Raw genomic sequence first — 15,316 nt, forward strand, 5'->3', positions numbered from 1 at the left:
AGCCCTCAAGTATTCAGTAGTGTGTTTCCATCTCTGAGGCTGTGAATTATTAGCGAGATTATCAAACAATGCATTTTCTATCATATTGTTGTCTTCAGGCCTTAGAGTGCCTATGGATCAAAGTATATCTCACGCTTGCCGAAGTGTTTGACTGACGCAACTGGCATCTCTCCAGCGTGCCGTTATGTTTGGTTGGCTAGGAAATGAAACCAGTGTTCCCATATTTTTTATAAGTAGTGCTGACTGCCCAGTAGATTATATCCATTACCATACACTGCCGTTTATTAGCTTTGACTTTACAAGTCTCTGAGAAATACTGAAACTGACCATTTTTTCCAGCATCTGGATATTCTAGGTCATTTTTGTGATTGTGTGCTGTCCAGATTGTAGCTTTGCACTGAGAAAATGTGTTTTGAAAAGTATATTCCAATCTTGCAGATATTATCCATGCAAAATCTTAGCTGTGAAAAAGAAATGTTTGTGCTAAAAGTCTTCATGAGTATGGGGAAATTATGAACACAAAAATATCAGTGTACAAAATTGCACAGAAAACTTAGACTTTAGGCTGAGACCCCATGAAAAATAACCCTTTAGATGCAAATACTGTTGAAGCTGTTACACTCATCCCTCGTTAAACGAGTACTTTATTTATGAGTAGTTACTTGAACAAGGGACACATATACCTCCCCTAGTTCATTCAATGATTGAACTCCCCCCACTAACACATGTAACCCCCTCCCCACAGCTCCAACCCCCGGTAGTCTGACCCCCAATCTGCTGCAGCCTGACCCCCCTCTAGCCCTGCAGCCCCATACCACGGCAGCCTAACTGGCCCCATGGCCCCGCAGCAAGACCCCCCTGCCAGCCCTGCGGTCCTGTACCTCAGCAGCCCAGCCTAACTGGCCCCACGGCCTGAACCCCTGTTGGCCCTGTCCTGTGGCAGCCTAACTGGCCCTGTGGCCCCGTACCACGGCAGCCTAATTGGCCCCATGGGCAGACCCCCCTGCCAGCCCCACGGCCCCATACTGTGGCAGCGTAACTGGCCCCACAGCCAGACCCTCCTGCCAGCCCCCAGGGCCCTGTTCTGCAGCAGCCTTGCAGCTAGACCACCCCTGCTGGACCCTCGGCCCTGCAGCCTGACCTCCCCACCTGCCGGCCCCACGTCCCCAAACCGTGGCAGCCAGACCCCCTCTGCCCCCTGTACCCCCCGATGGCCCCGCAGCCTGAATTCCACACCAGAATTTAATCCTCCCTCCCACTCATGGCCCCAAACTGCCCCCGGCTTTTAACCCTTCCCAACCCAAGGTTTACTTGCCTTTCAAAAGCAGTGCCACCTGCTGCCACTCCTTCCCCGAGTTAGGAGCCCTTAGGAACCAATCGGAGACTTTTCCATGTATTTTAATAGGAATTTAGTGTCCCTCTTACAACTTTTCACCTACGAGCGGAAAGTTGGGAACCAATTGTGCTCGTATAGCAAGGGATGAAAGTATTTATATCGACAGATGAGCTTTTTTGGAGGACTAGGATAATCTGTAATGGAAAGTTCTATAGGCAGAATGGTGGAAGGATATACTGTTTATACTTTGCCAATTATCAGTATTCAAACAATAAGGATATTATCAAAATCGATATGCATATTCTGTAAACTGACTTGATATTTTAAAAGATTTTACTGTATGTTTATATACCTCTTTAAAACTGACAAATTAACGCCCAACAGCAAACATCCAGTTCTAGATTGTTTTTCTTATAGAGCCATATGTTGGTTGCACAGTTATTTTTCATTGTTAGCACGTGTTTCAGTTTCACACATACTGATATTTTAGCACCAAGTTTTTATATTAGTGTTTTTATGGCTTTTTAAAGAGTTTTATTAATCCAGGCCTCAAATTCACATCCTGTTCATTTATGTTCAATATCCTGAACAAAATTTCCTTTCACTCCTTCTGTCTATTGTTTCCTTCTGTTTTCTAGACAAAGGCAAAGTCTGGTACCCTTTTCCGATCAATTCTACCACTCTGTGTAATGGCTTAATCTAATAAACAGAAAATTGCTTCTGAATTTACAATATCAAACATATGTCAGTCTGCTGGTGTTAAATTTTTTTAAAGTAAATAAATGTCTGAGTTCCAGGAATACCTGAGTGTTGTTTTCAAATGGAAGAGCAAAAGGGTAAATAACTTCCTCCAAATCTGTGGATCATGCATGTGTTTGGGTCCCAACAAGAGTCCCAGTCATAGCAACTACGAGACAATTGTGATAGTTCTCTGAGTGCCCAAGACTGAGTGCCTTTTCTCTAGAGAGAAGGAATCTTCATCTATAGTGACTGTGGGTCAGCCCTGCAGTCACCTTGCGGATTAACAAGCATTGCATCCCGTCCTTATGTCCCTCAGGATATTAGATCTCCTTGCCACAGGAGCATAGAACCCCAAAGTGGCAGCACAGAAAGTAGTAGGGTGAAGAAATGACTGTTACAAATCCAAATAATGTGTATTGTTCTTTGTTTTTCTTGGTGAGGTTGGGGATGTGTTTTAAAGCATTGCAAGCAGTAAACCTCACTGAGTCAGGAATATTTTGACAGAACTTTTTCATTTGAAAATGCTGATTTTTCAAAACAAAGTTTTTGTGAAAACTTAAATCCAAGAAGAAGGGAGCAAGGGTGAGGTTTGAGGGGTGAAGAAAGAGAGGTTGATTGACACCAGAATGGCTAATGGTCCAATGGCAAAGGTACTCATTTGGGATGGGGGAGATACAGGTTCAAATGCCTGATTCAGAGCAGGGATTTGGACCTGAAGCTCCCACATCTGAGATGAACCTAACATCCGCCTTTCAGTTTGAAAAGATTCCCATTTTGTTTTGATGCAGAATGAAAACAAATCTGAAAATCTGAAAATTAACAAAACAAAAATCTTGTTTTCAAGCCATCCCTAGTAAATGTGGGAAGTCCATAAAGTTGCACAACTGGGAATTAGTATGGAGATCATCCTAATTCTCAGTGACCTTGGCAGTGTTTCTGAGGCTTTATGTTTTCTTACACATTTCTTGAAAAAGTTTTCTTGTGTATGAGGCACAAAGAAACTTCAGGCTGTTGCATGCATAGATTCACTATGAACCTACATCTTTTTTTCAAGAAGTACATTTTCTGCAGCCATTTCAAACAGTCTCTCTTCAGTACACAGACATCCATTTTTGATGAGAATTCACGTGGTCTGTCATATAGTACTCATGGATTATGGTGAACTCTGGACTTTTTTACTCAAGTCTTTTTGAAGTGAATTCTACAGTACAACTCCAGGAACACAGGTCATTTTGAGATTAGAGCCACTTCCCTAAAACTAATTTAACATTTAAAGGTTAAGATAGGTTTTCCTTATTACTTTCTCTGATCTTGGAAATCTGATAATAGACACTGTGGAGGCATGAAATCACCAAGGATGAAGATCTAGTGTACATTGTGAACTTACATCAGAATACCTGCACTTCCCAGGGCGGTGACAAATCCACATCTTGGAGATATGTCGCTGTGCTCACCTAGTTTTTAGTGAATACAGCTCTAGGCAGATGGAAGAATTCTTCTCTTGACCCAATTTCTGCCTCTCAGGAAGGGAGATTAGTTAAGCCTTTGAAAAATGGCCTCCTGTCAGCATAGGTAATGCAAATTCATGTCTACACTGAAGCGCTGCAGCTGTTTTTTTGTAGTGGTTTGAGTGAAGATATGCCCTGAGTGTGACTATGCAAAGAACAATCTTTAACTGGGAGAAACTGCAGTGAAGCCCTTTTTGTCTTAGGTAGACAGAGGCTCCCTTTGGACTCCCTTTGTTTGAGTTGCTGCCTATTGCTGATGTTGATCTTGATTTGACTTTTGGGTGCAATGAGGCATAGGAGACAAACACACATTGAATTGAGCCACCTGGTGGGGACTCGGTTACATTTGTTCTGACTCCTACATCCTCATTGGAAGATACCACAGGCAGTTCTACAAAGCATTTCTTATAGTGCCAGCAGCTCTTGAGAATATTGATGGAAGTGTGGAAGATGTAATACTATGTTTGTGGCTATTGCAAAGAAAAAACCAAAAAACTATTCCTATCTATTCAAAACAAATTTGGTAATTGCCCATTTTTAAACTTTGTATTCAATATGCAATGGCTAAAGCCAACCCAGAAATCACTGTCTGTACATGGAGTGAATGTATTCTGAGCAGAAAAAAGTGCAACTAACTATTTGACTCTGGTGTACAGAAGATCTGCTTGAGAAAATAAAACTAATTTTAAATAAAAAAATTGATAAATGTTCGACTTTTTGAGTACTGGGGGAAGTAAGCAAAGCTGTAGCATTCGGTTCCACAAAGCACCCCATCATTTCCATCTACAAGGGATTGTCTGAGAACCAGCCCCTTCAGGGCAGCTGGGAAATTTTTGTTTTCAACAGGAACATGCATTGGAACTACGAGCTAGCAGTGCCCCATCTTTAGAGCCCTGCACGTGTATACATTTATGCTGGTGGATGTAGATATCTACGGATTCCAATCTGTGTCTGCAAAAATGCAGCGCTCGCCCAGGAACAGCAGCAACGAAAGGTGCAGAGCATGTGGCCGCTAGTCCCAAGAGCCAGCCCCCCCGGCTAGCAGTTCCTCTGGAGCGGAGGTACCACCCATGACCCCATTCACTGGGGCAGGCACCATGCTTACTGGCACACTCCTGGACAGAAGGTGTAGACAGCTGCGTGGAAGGGGATGAGGCAAGAATGGAGGCAGTACAGCTGTGCCAGATGAGCAACCAGCACAGAGCGCTTGCTCCTGGGAGTTGCAGCCTCCTGTTCTGGTCCTTTTGCCACTGTGGTTCCCAGGAGAGCCCAGTGATTCCATGGATGCCAGTTTATATACATGGATTCCATTGTGATTGCTCATGGTAATAAGTGCTATGTCTGGCAATGGGCTCAGTTATTTCTATCACGACACTGCTAGCCTCTATGGGATTACAACAGTGAGGCTAGTCTAGGGCCCTATTCCTTTTGGGAGTTGCAAGTAGACCCTAGCTTTATTGAGGTATGACACAACCATAACCGCTTTGTGAGCATGCATCTGCATGTGCTGTCTCCAGTAACCAGGAAGTCCCTTATGCTTGGCACTAAACCTGTGAAGATCATAATGCCCAGTAAAGCCTAGCAAAATAGCCAGGGAAACATCAGAGGGCTCCTAGACACCTTCAGGAAGAGAGAAAAGGTTGCCTTGTCTCACATTGTGGGAGAGTCAGGTTACAGTCTAGTCACATTAGAAGGCTCTTGGGATTGGGATGGGCAGTGATCCTGCCTGGTGGATTCACAAAGGCAAAAGCTGAACAGGATTCTGAGACAACCTTCAAGGTCCAGGAGAAATGAGAGAGTTACTAATGCACACTTACCTTCTTCCTGGTTGAAGAAGGGAAAGACACGGTGGGAATAAGATGGATGCTCTAGGTTGGTGTTGAAGAGGAAGGGATTCCAGCCATGGTTAGAGGAACATATGGGTTAATCACTAGTGCAGGACTGAAACTAGGTCATCTAGTCCAGTCCCCTGTGCTCAAAACAGGACAAAGTGGTAATTAGACTACTCATGACAAGTGTTTGTCTAACCTTCTCTTAAAAATCTCTGATGATGTAGATTCCACAGCCTCCCTGTGCAGTTTGTTCCAGTGCTTATCCACCCTGACAGGAATTTTTTCCTAATGTCCAACCTAAACCTCCCTTGCTGCAATTTTAGGCCCTTGCCTCTTGTCTCATCTTCAAAGGTTACAAAGAACGATTTTTCACCCTCCTCCTTCTACCAACTTTTTATGTACTTGACATCTTTTATTCTGTCCCCAGTTGGTCTTTTCCTCTCCAGACTAAACAAACCTTGGGTTTTTTCAGTCCTTTCTCATAAGTCATGTTTTCTAGAACATAAATCATTTTTGTTGCTATCCTGTGGATTCTTTGAAAGATTGGTATCTCTCCTGTAATGTGGTGCCCAGAACTGAACACAGTGCAGCATCTGAGGCCGTATCAAAATGAAGTTGAGTGTAAGAATTATTTCTTGTTTCTTGCCTACAATATTCCTACTGATCTATCTGAGAATGGTGTTTGTTGCTTTTTGGTGTGTTGTTTCTTTGTTTTGCAACAATGTTACACTGCAGACTTACATTTCACTTGTGATCCACTATTACCCTGAAATCCCTTTCTGCAGTTCTCCTTCCCAGGCAGTAGTTTATCATTTTATATGTGTGTAATTAAGTGTTCCTTCCTAAGTGGAGTACTTTGATTTTAAATGTATCCAGTTTGTCCAGTCATTTTGAATTTTAGTTGTGTCCTCCAAAGCAGTTGCAACTACTCCCAAGTTGGGATCACCACAAACTTTGAGTGTATTATATTCCATTATCTAAATCAGAGGTCTTGAACTCACAGCTTGCAGGCCATCTCCAGCCAAGCAGTTTCACAGCCTGGCTCAAGAATTCCCATGGCCTGTAGGTGTGAGTCTTCATATCCATCCTCTAAGCTGTGCCCCATCCTCTCTTCCCCCATTGTGCGGCTTCCTCCAAGGCTCCATCCCTGAGAGACGAGGCCTGAGGAACAACCAGGCAGGGCCTGACCACATGCCTAGGGGAGGGTGGATTGGGGAAAGGGCGTGCAGTGGGGGAGGGTAGCATGCAAAGAGGTGGGGCTTGGGGGATGTGTCTGGACACACAGCAGCCAGAGGGTCTCCTGGGATGGATTGTGAAACTACTTCACCTGTAGGTGGCCCACAAGTTATGAGTTTGAGACCCCTGATCTAAATCACTAATGAAGATACTGATTTAGAACGAGTCCCAGAACTGTTCCTTGCAGGACACCACTCAAAAAGCCCTTCCAGTTTGACTGTAATGCACTGACAATGGTTGTGTCAAAGGAGGCACCTGCCCCAGAGCCTGTTGATTCAAAAGTACCTGGGGCCTTCTGCCACTACCTAGACACACCCCTTCAGGGGTACAGACCTCCTGCCCCCCACTTTGCCCAGGAGCCTGTTGGCCCTCCTGCTGTTAACTGTTCTCTGGGAGTGGTAATCCAACCAGTTACGTGCCCACCGTATAGTAGCTATATCTGTTTTCCTAGTTTGTTAGGGCAGGAAAGGGGTCTGCAACCTATATAGCGAGAAGAGCCATGTTTTTCCAATTCAGTTACAAAATCAATGCTTCAAGAGCTATGATGCATGTGAATACGAGAGAGGCCTAATGAATAACAGCAAGCCATATTTTTGTAACCCCTATTTTAAGAACAGTGCACAAACAATGAATTGTACCAGTTAGAAAATTGAAGTTCACCACTGCATTGGCGAGCGTATGAGGACAAGGAAAACCCTTCACAGCAACCCTCCATGCTTCCTCTTTCCCAGGCTCTACCGCCCCCTTGGCTCACAAACCTGCCCCCATCACCAGGCTTTACCCACCTCAGCCCCCAAATCCACACTCCCTCATACCCAGGATTAGCCCCTGTCAGCCCCAAACCCACCCCCACATCCCCAGGCTTAAACCCCTCTCAGCTCCAAACCCATCCGCCCCATCCCCAGGGTTAACCTTGCTCGGACAATGAGTTCCACGCTCTGCCACTGCTCCTCCGCAGGCACCGCCCTCCCTCCCCGCCTCAAGGCAGCTCCAGCAAGGGCGGACTTGGTCGCCCCTCCCCACAGTTTTCCTGATTCCTTCCCCCACCTGCAGTGTGGGTGGCTCCCTGCCCTGCTGTGCTGAAATGGTGGAACTAAATTTAATTGATTTAATGGCCAAATCCCTCCCATTGCCCTGTCAGCTGTTGAACCAATTAATTTAGTTCCATTATTTCAGCCACAACAGGGCAGGGAGCCACAAGAGGAGTCAGTACTGGCAATGCTGGAGCTGCAACTGACTCCTTAAAGAGCCGCATGAAGCTCCAGAGCTGCAGGTTGCTGACCCCGGGTTTTGGAGAAGGTCACATAAGACAGTATCAAAAGCCTTACTAAATTCTAGCTGTACCACATCTTCTGGTCCCCACCCACTCCCAATCCACGAGTGTTGTTCCCCTATCAGAGAAATCTATTGGGCTGCTTTGCCATAATTAGGTCTTACCACCTGCATGTTGACTGTTACTTAGATCCTTCTAGATGTTTGCTGAATGATTGCTTGAGTATTTGCTCCATTATATTTCTGGGTAGTGAAATTCAACTGTAGCTTGTTTGAAGGAAATGTATTTGACCACTGTATAAACTTCCTCTTCTCAAATATACAAAACACAGCAGCCCTGGAATCCAGCCACCATGCAGTTTGCTTCACACGGTTTATTGTCAGTAGAGTTTGTAGAATGTGGACTAACACACACTGTCATATGGATACCACATGTAAATTAGCCCTGCTGAATGAGGGTTGAACGCTGGCTTAGCAGTGAATGCGTTGATACTGTTCACCCCTAATTTCTGAGGCATCTCTTGCTATATCCTCCAGAAGATTCTAGCATAGTTGGCTAAACAACTGCAATCTTGAAGAAAAATGGTGGTGCCAATGGAAGGTAATGATTAGTTTGTGGAAATAATTAGAGGAACAGCATAATGTGTATCTTCTGCTGTGAATTATTTTGAACATTTAAACTGAATAAAATATAGATGGTAGGCCTGAGAGGTGAAAAATCATGAGAACATGTCGTTATGAATGTTTGAGGAAATGCAAAGCTCCTCTTTTAATTGCCAGCAAATTCATAGACTCATACATATTGATTTTCAGGGTGTATGCAGTGTACAATTCAATAAAGGGATCCTGTTCAGAGCCAAGTAGCTTCACCACTCACAGCTGTGCTCCAGAATGTCCTTTGCCACCCAAGCCTTCACATAGGACCAAGAGTTCACTAACCTTACAGTGGAAGGTAAGTAATGTAATGTCTGAAACTTAGAAAAACAAAATGAAATGCAGCTACCTACAATCAGCACGACCATATAAAATTATTTAATGCGGTGATACCATTGTTGCTGCTAAGATGCAGACGTAGATACAAGTTTTATATACGCACAAGGCTCTAACCACTGGTTTCCACTGAAAGAATATTATGTTCTTTAAAATATTTAATTGCATTGTGTTACATATGTGAAAGAATATTCAAAAATTAAATATTTTATTGGAGAGTTGCATGTGTTAGAGCCACGGTATCCAATATGCTCCCTCTTTGCCACATGAGGTGAACGAGGAAATATATTGTGGCTAATGCAGCTCAGTGGGCTGGTGCAGCAGCTTGGGTGGCAGTGCGGTGCAGTGGCTCAGGAGCGTGGGTGCTGTTCAGCCAGCTTGGGGGCCACGCAGTGGTGCAGCATCTCCTTGGGCACTGTGCGGCTGGCCCAGGGGGTACGTGGATTGGAGCTGGGCGTCTCCAGCAGTGCAACTGCAGTGAGTCACTGGGTGCAGGGGAGGTAGGGTGCTTGGGTGGGGAAGGTATGGGGCCTGGCTGGGGGGGTAGGAAGAGGAGCATGTGGCGATCAGGTGTCTTGCTTTTGGACACCATTGTATGAGAGAATGGAAATAAGATTTAAAACCTTTTTCCAGTTCTAAATTCAAACTTTGTTAACTAGTGATGGAATTTTATCTGATGATTGTTTGATTACCTATCATTAGGATTGGGAAAATTCCAGTTTTCTTTTTTTAATAATTTTATTACACGATCTATGTTTATTTTTAAGCATTTTTATTTATGTTCATTTGAATGTTCAAAGTTGCATGAAATTAAGGCGGGGGGGACTGGAGAATAATTATGTAATAACCGCACATGTTGAGATTAAGTTAAAACTACGTAATTGTTAAAATGTAAATTATCAACATTATCAACTAAAATCTGCTCCTTCCAAGCCTGCCTATATTTTTGCCAATTTCAGTTCACTTCCTGGTAGACAGCTGGAACTGTTGGACGTTATATTGGCATTCTCAATAATTAAATAAGATGTGGCATCTGGATAGCTCTCAAATCCCTGGGTCTGGTCCCTCCAGATGAAGCATAATGACCAGTGTGACATCTTGGACTGCTCTTGCCAATGCCGTAGAGTTTTTAAATTTTTAAAAAGACATCAGATTTTTGTTTCTCAGTTTAGTATCTTTCACCAGTATCTTTAGTATCTTTCACCAGCACTCAAGTGGTTTGCTTTTAAAAGTGAAGCTAATAAATTTCATCCTCTTCTTAGTAGCCATTAAAATGTGAGCCAAAGTGAGTGCAAAGCAAGAGGTCTTGTTGCATTTTAAAATGTAGCCAGCTGGTTGCAGGAGGTACATGTGTTTGTAAATGTCTTTCCAAGATGTCATTTTGTATTTGTTTGCTTTGTTTACAGGCACCCATTGACAATGGTTCAAAAATCACCAGCTATCTGTTAGAGTGGGATGAGGTAAGTGGTAACTAGTTACAGAAATATAAAAAAATAAAATTACTTATTAATTAACATTCTGATATGAGAGATGTGCAGTATAAAGAAAACTGTAGGAAAATAAATTCCTATTGGCATTTGATAGAGAGGAGAGATGGGGAAGTTGCTTTTGTACCTGTGGTCTCACGTATAGCATTTTGATTTTATACCTCTTAAGTTAATATATTTTTTGATCAGGTGTTTGGTGCGATGAGTTTGTTAATTTATTTATTTATAATGCAGGAGTATCTAGGCAACAGTGCTGTTTTGGGAGGTCAGAAGGGCAGCAGCTGTGCATACTAGGATGCCACTCGCTCTTTTTCCATTCCTCTGACTGTCAGGGAGTGAGGGGAAGGTATGGAGGTTGCACAAAGCCCTCCTCTATCCCCCTCCCATCCCCAGCTGGGAGTGAGAGCCATGCACACAAGCCATGTACTGTTCCCTTGCTCCCTGTTGGTTATGGCAGTGTTTCTCAACCAGGGGTACATGTACCTTTGGGGGTTCACTGAAGTCTTCCCTGGGTTACATCAAGTCATCTAGATATTTGTCTAGTTTGACAACAGGCTACATAAAAACACAAATAGAGTCAGTGCAACCTAAAAGTTCATTCAGACAATGACTTGTTTCTATTGCTTCATGTGCCTGACACTGAAATGTAAGTACAATATTTCTATTCCAGTTTATTTATTTGATGATAAGATAATAAGATGGTGGAAAGTTAGCAAGTTTTCAGTAGCTGTATTCTGTGATATATTCGCATGTTTTTGTAAATAAGTAGTTTTTAAGTGAGGTGTAACTTGGTGGTAGGCAAAACAAATCTGACTCCTGAAATCTGGAAAGGTTGAATGACACTTGTTTCAAAACCTCAGATTACCTTAGGCCCATATTTCTCAACCAGTGGTACATGTACCCTTAATGGTATGCGAGAGAAGTCTCGCAGTACTTACAAAATTTTTTTTGTTTAAAAAAAAAAAGGGGGGGGGTTTGCTTTATTTAAAAAAAAGGGGGTTGAGAAACACTGAGTTAGGGGAATGGAAAGAAGAGCAAGCAGCGTCCTAGTACAAACAGCTGCTGCTCCACCTGCCCTTCCAAAATGGTGTATCGGAGCCCCAACCAGTGCACCAAGATTCTAGGTGGTGTTGAGGCACCCAACAAAAGCACATTTCCTGCCCCAAAGAGCTTAGGATCTGCAATCATTTCTCATGGAAGATGGCTATTGATTTCAGATTAATACTACCATTTCTGTAGTGCAGCACTGAGTTGGTTGCTTTACAGAGGATGAGGTCAGTGCCCCAAAGAGTAGACAGTGTTCTAAGTAGACAGTATATACAATGAGAGAGGAGGAGGGAAAGGGAAAAAACAGATGAAGTAAATCATTGTGCATGCTTCTCGTTTTCTTCCATTGTGACAGTACAAGTTGAACATCTCTAGCCTGGTACTGTCCTGTCTGGCAACATCCATATTCCTGCATGACTTTAGCTAGCCAGATGACTGCTTATCATGGGTGTGGCCAAGTTTCCTGCAGTCCCATAAAGTTTGTTTCTAGCCACCAGTCCTGGCTCTCAGTGTCTGTGCTGATAGGTAGCCGTACTTTACTCCTAAACGTCTTCTGAGAGCCCAGTAAGCAGTGGAAGTGTTGATAATGCTGCTAGACAATATTGACCTCCTGTGGTCTGGCAAATTCTCTGGTTTGGCAACAGTCACGTCCTGAAGATGCCGGACTCCAGCAGCTCAACTGGTATTACTTCGGCACCATTTTTCAAAAGGGAAGTATAGGGAATGTAATCTTCATTGAAATGTGACTTTATGAACGCGAGGACAGAAACATAGTGGCATTGCAAGAGGGGCTTCCTGGCTTGCAGCCAATATGAAATAAGGTGTCAAAGCAGGAAAGGGAGGTCTGGACTCCGATGTTTACTTATGCTGTTTGGAATGCATCTACCTGCTTTGCATAAGGATATTATTTTGTGAGCAGCCTTCAGTTCCTGTGCAACTGACATATTCCCAGATTATTACACCATGTGTGATATCTGGAAGCATGCACTGTGAACATTCTTTCTATGCAGTATCACAGCAAGTGTGCCCTGCATGAAGAGAAATGCACTCAACTAAAGAAATAAAACAATAGCTGAAGAATGGCTTGCTGCCCACAGTGCACAATGGAAGGAAAGGCCAGCAACCATAAAATAAATAAGTGTAAAATCAACCTGGAGAAGAGTGAAGTGGTGGTATGGAAGAAAGAAAAGAAAATCTTTCCACTTTCTATACTCATATATGACTTCAGCATTAGCCACAAATTCATGTACCATTACCCAGGGAGAGCAGAGTGGAAAATTAGAATGAAGCAAAAAAACAAGCAAGGAGAACCAAAAAGCTCTACACCAGGATAATCGGAGACACAAATCTCACAAGATATCTGCAAAACGATCTGGATCCTCCCATCCTTTCTCATGCAAAACTCCCCTTTTTCATGTCAATGGGAGCAGATCATGAAACAAGGGTGAGGTGTGAAAATACAGGATATTTCTAAAATGCAAAAGGAGACTGAAAGAATGGAAACTGATAACCTGTGTTCCCTCTATTATTTCCATCCATAGATGGAATAAATTTTTTCTGCACCAATGTATATGCAAATAGGCATCAAAAACAGAAACTCATGTTGCCAAATGTGGGCAACTGTGGGTGTGGTGCTAATCAGCTGGACAGCACCTAAATCTCTCCTGGGTGGTCATACAAGTGCTCAACTTACCAGGAACACTGCTAATAAAATACCATTAATAGAATCTTATTACCTTGTCAGGGTGTATATTTGTATCATTTCCCTTAGAGCCTGATCCAGAACCCACGGAAATCAATGGAAATATGTTCACTGTTGCAGAGCTCTTAAATATTAAAAGTGAAAGTTTTTAGATAATAATAATAATAATAATAATAATTTTCCATTTATTTGGCATTTTTATGTTTAAAAGGAGTGTAATACTACTTCTTTCCTGCAGAAATGTCAATTCAGGTACAGAGTGTCGAGTAATTTTTTCTGGACAGTGCAGTGTTTCAGCAGAGTTCTTGCTTCCAGACTTTGATCCAGCACCTTCGGGACCTCAGTGGTCCCAAACGAGGGAGTTTGCCAGACCAGGGGAGGTTAATGCCCCTGTCCCTGGGCACCTACCCCCCCAACACACCCACCAGAGCTGGCCCCCCAGGTCCTGCCCCAGCGCTCCAGCCCCAGTGCCCTGGATCTCTGGTCCAGGAACATTCTTCGGCCTGCTGGAAGTTGGATCATTGAGGGGATCCTCAGACAGTGAAGATGGGATTAATGGTCATGTTAATCACCATGTCGTTGGATTAAAATCTAGTGCTGCTTAAGTGGGGAGCAAAGGAGACAACTGTTGCAGTCCCCTAGCTGTCAGATAGCTAATGCACAGAGTGAAATATTTTGGTGGGGAAAAAAACCAATATGAGCAGACAGAAATGGATGGCTGGATTGATGTGTGAACTGAGAGCAGATTATGGTCCAAAAGGGAGAGGCTGGGGGTCCAGGCAATGCTGAGGGTTGGCTGCTCCCAGCCCTGCCCCTTCCAGGAGTTCAGAGCTATCCCTCTGTCCACCCCACCACCTTGCCCAGGTGCCCAGCAATTCTGTCAGTCCGCCTGATGATAAATTTATTTAGTAAATAACATTAGAAACCTGAGAATGGTAGTTTGCCTTCAAAATATCGTGCTCCTTCATGACAAGAGATGGCATGAGAGTTGAAAAGCCCTTTGAACATGGGAACTGGTAGTCAAACTCACTCTTGGAAGAATAAAGCCTCATGTGCCAGAAACAAAACTGGCATTGAGCAAAAGAGAGAACCAGACGGCAATAAAACAGATCAAGGGAAGGCACAGGGCCAAAAGTCATGCAAACTGGCACATTTCCCTGGAAAAAAATGGGACTGCCACAGAACCACCTCTGAGCAAGGTGTGATGTTTTTCTAGCAGCCTAATAACACAGGAACATGTGCCCCCACTGTCACTCTGTGGTGTCTTTCAAACCTTCAGATGTATCTAGTATTAAACTGTGTGTGAGGGAATAACTTATTGTTTTGCAGGCTGTCTTCAGTTTGATTTTGACCATTTAAAATGCTTCCAGGAATACAAAACAAAACAAGCAGTCCTGTAGCGCCTTTAAGACTAACAGTATTATTTCTGAGATAATGAACTTTTGTGGGAAAGACCCACTTCTTCAGAGTTCTGGAGCAGAACTGTGATGGAAACTGCGATACAGACTAACACTCCTATCTCTCCGAGACTGTTCTCCAGGAATGCAGATGGCATCATTTTCGTATGTAAAAATGAAGGGATAGGACTCTGGCCAGTCAGGGGACTAAGTAGTACACTACAGTGCAGCAAGATGACTACAGTTTAAATTCGCTGATGGCCACAGTTCCTGAAACTCCCAGGCTTGTATTTATTTAAAGATTTCAGCTGGTCATTAGCACTTCTTCAGGACATAGTGCACATGCAGTTCACCCTGCGGGGCTATGGGAGTTCCCTTCTTTAGGGTGCACATATCACATTCCCAAGGTTTTCCAGAAGTGATTCAAGTAACTTTCCAAAGAACACCCAGTCAGATTTTCCTGTCTTCCAAAGAGTGCTCATCATTACTTCTACTGTGTGTTCTCATTTTGTCTTAGCAGGACAAAGAATAAATGTTAGTTCCTGTCCAGAAGGCCCAGTCATGTAGTCTAAAGCTTCATCTAAATGATTGATTTGAGAATAAGATCCATCTTGGTTTCTGAGCAATTTTTATGTATGCCAGCCACATGATGGTGGCATTTGAGAGTCTGTGTAAGAGGTATAGGGGTATTATTCTCTTCTAACACTGTTTCTTCCAAGGAATACAGGTTTTACTAGATTAACAGACTTGAATTGACCTAATGGGGTA

General features: G+C 43.3%; 1 protein-coding gene across 2 annotated transcripts in view; it reads left to right on the forward strand.

The window, feature by feature from the left end:
* FNDC3B (fibronectin type III domain containing 3B) overlaps positions 1-15,316 on the forward strand; it is a 402,180-nt gene that overhangs the window by 270,764 nt on the left and 116,100 nt on the right. For both annotated transcript variants that reach the window (XM_075004071.1, XM_075004072.1), the window contains exons 10-11: positions 8,739-8,877; positions 10,322-10,375. In XM_075004071.1, coding sequence (XP_074860172.1) covers positions 8,739-8,877; positions 10,322-10,375 — 193 coding nt within the window. The remainder of the gene's footprint in view (positions 1-8,738; positions 8,878-10,321; positions 10,376-15,316) is intronic.

The sequence above is a fragment of the Carettochelys insculpta genome, chromosome 10 (genome assembly GCF_033958435.1).
Source record: "Carettochelys insculpta isolate YL-2023 chromosome 10, ASM3395843v1, whole genome shotgun sequence".
NCBI classification, from domain to species: domain Eukaryota; kingdom Metazoa; phylum Chordata; order Testudines; family Carettochelyidae; genus Carettochelys; species Carettochelys insculpta.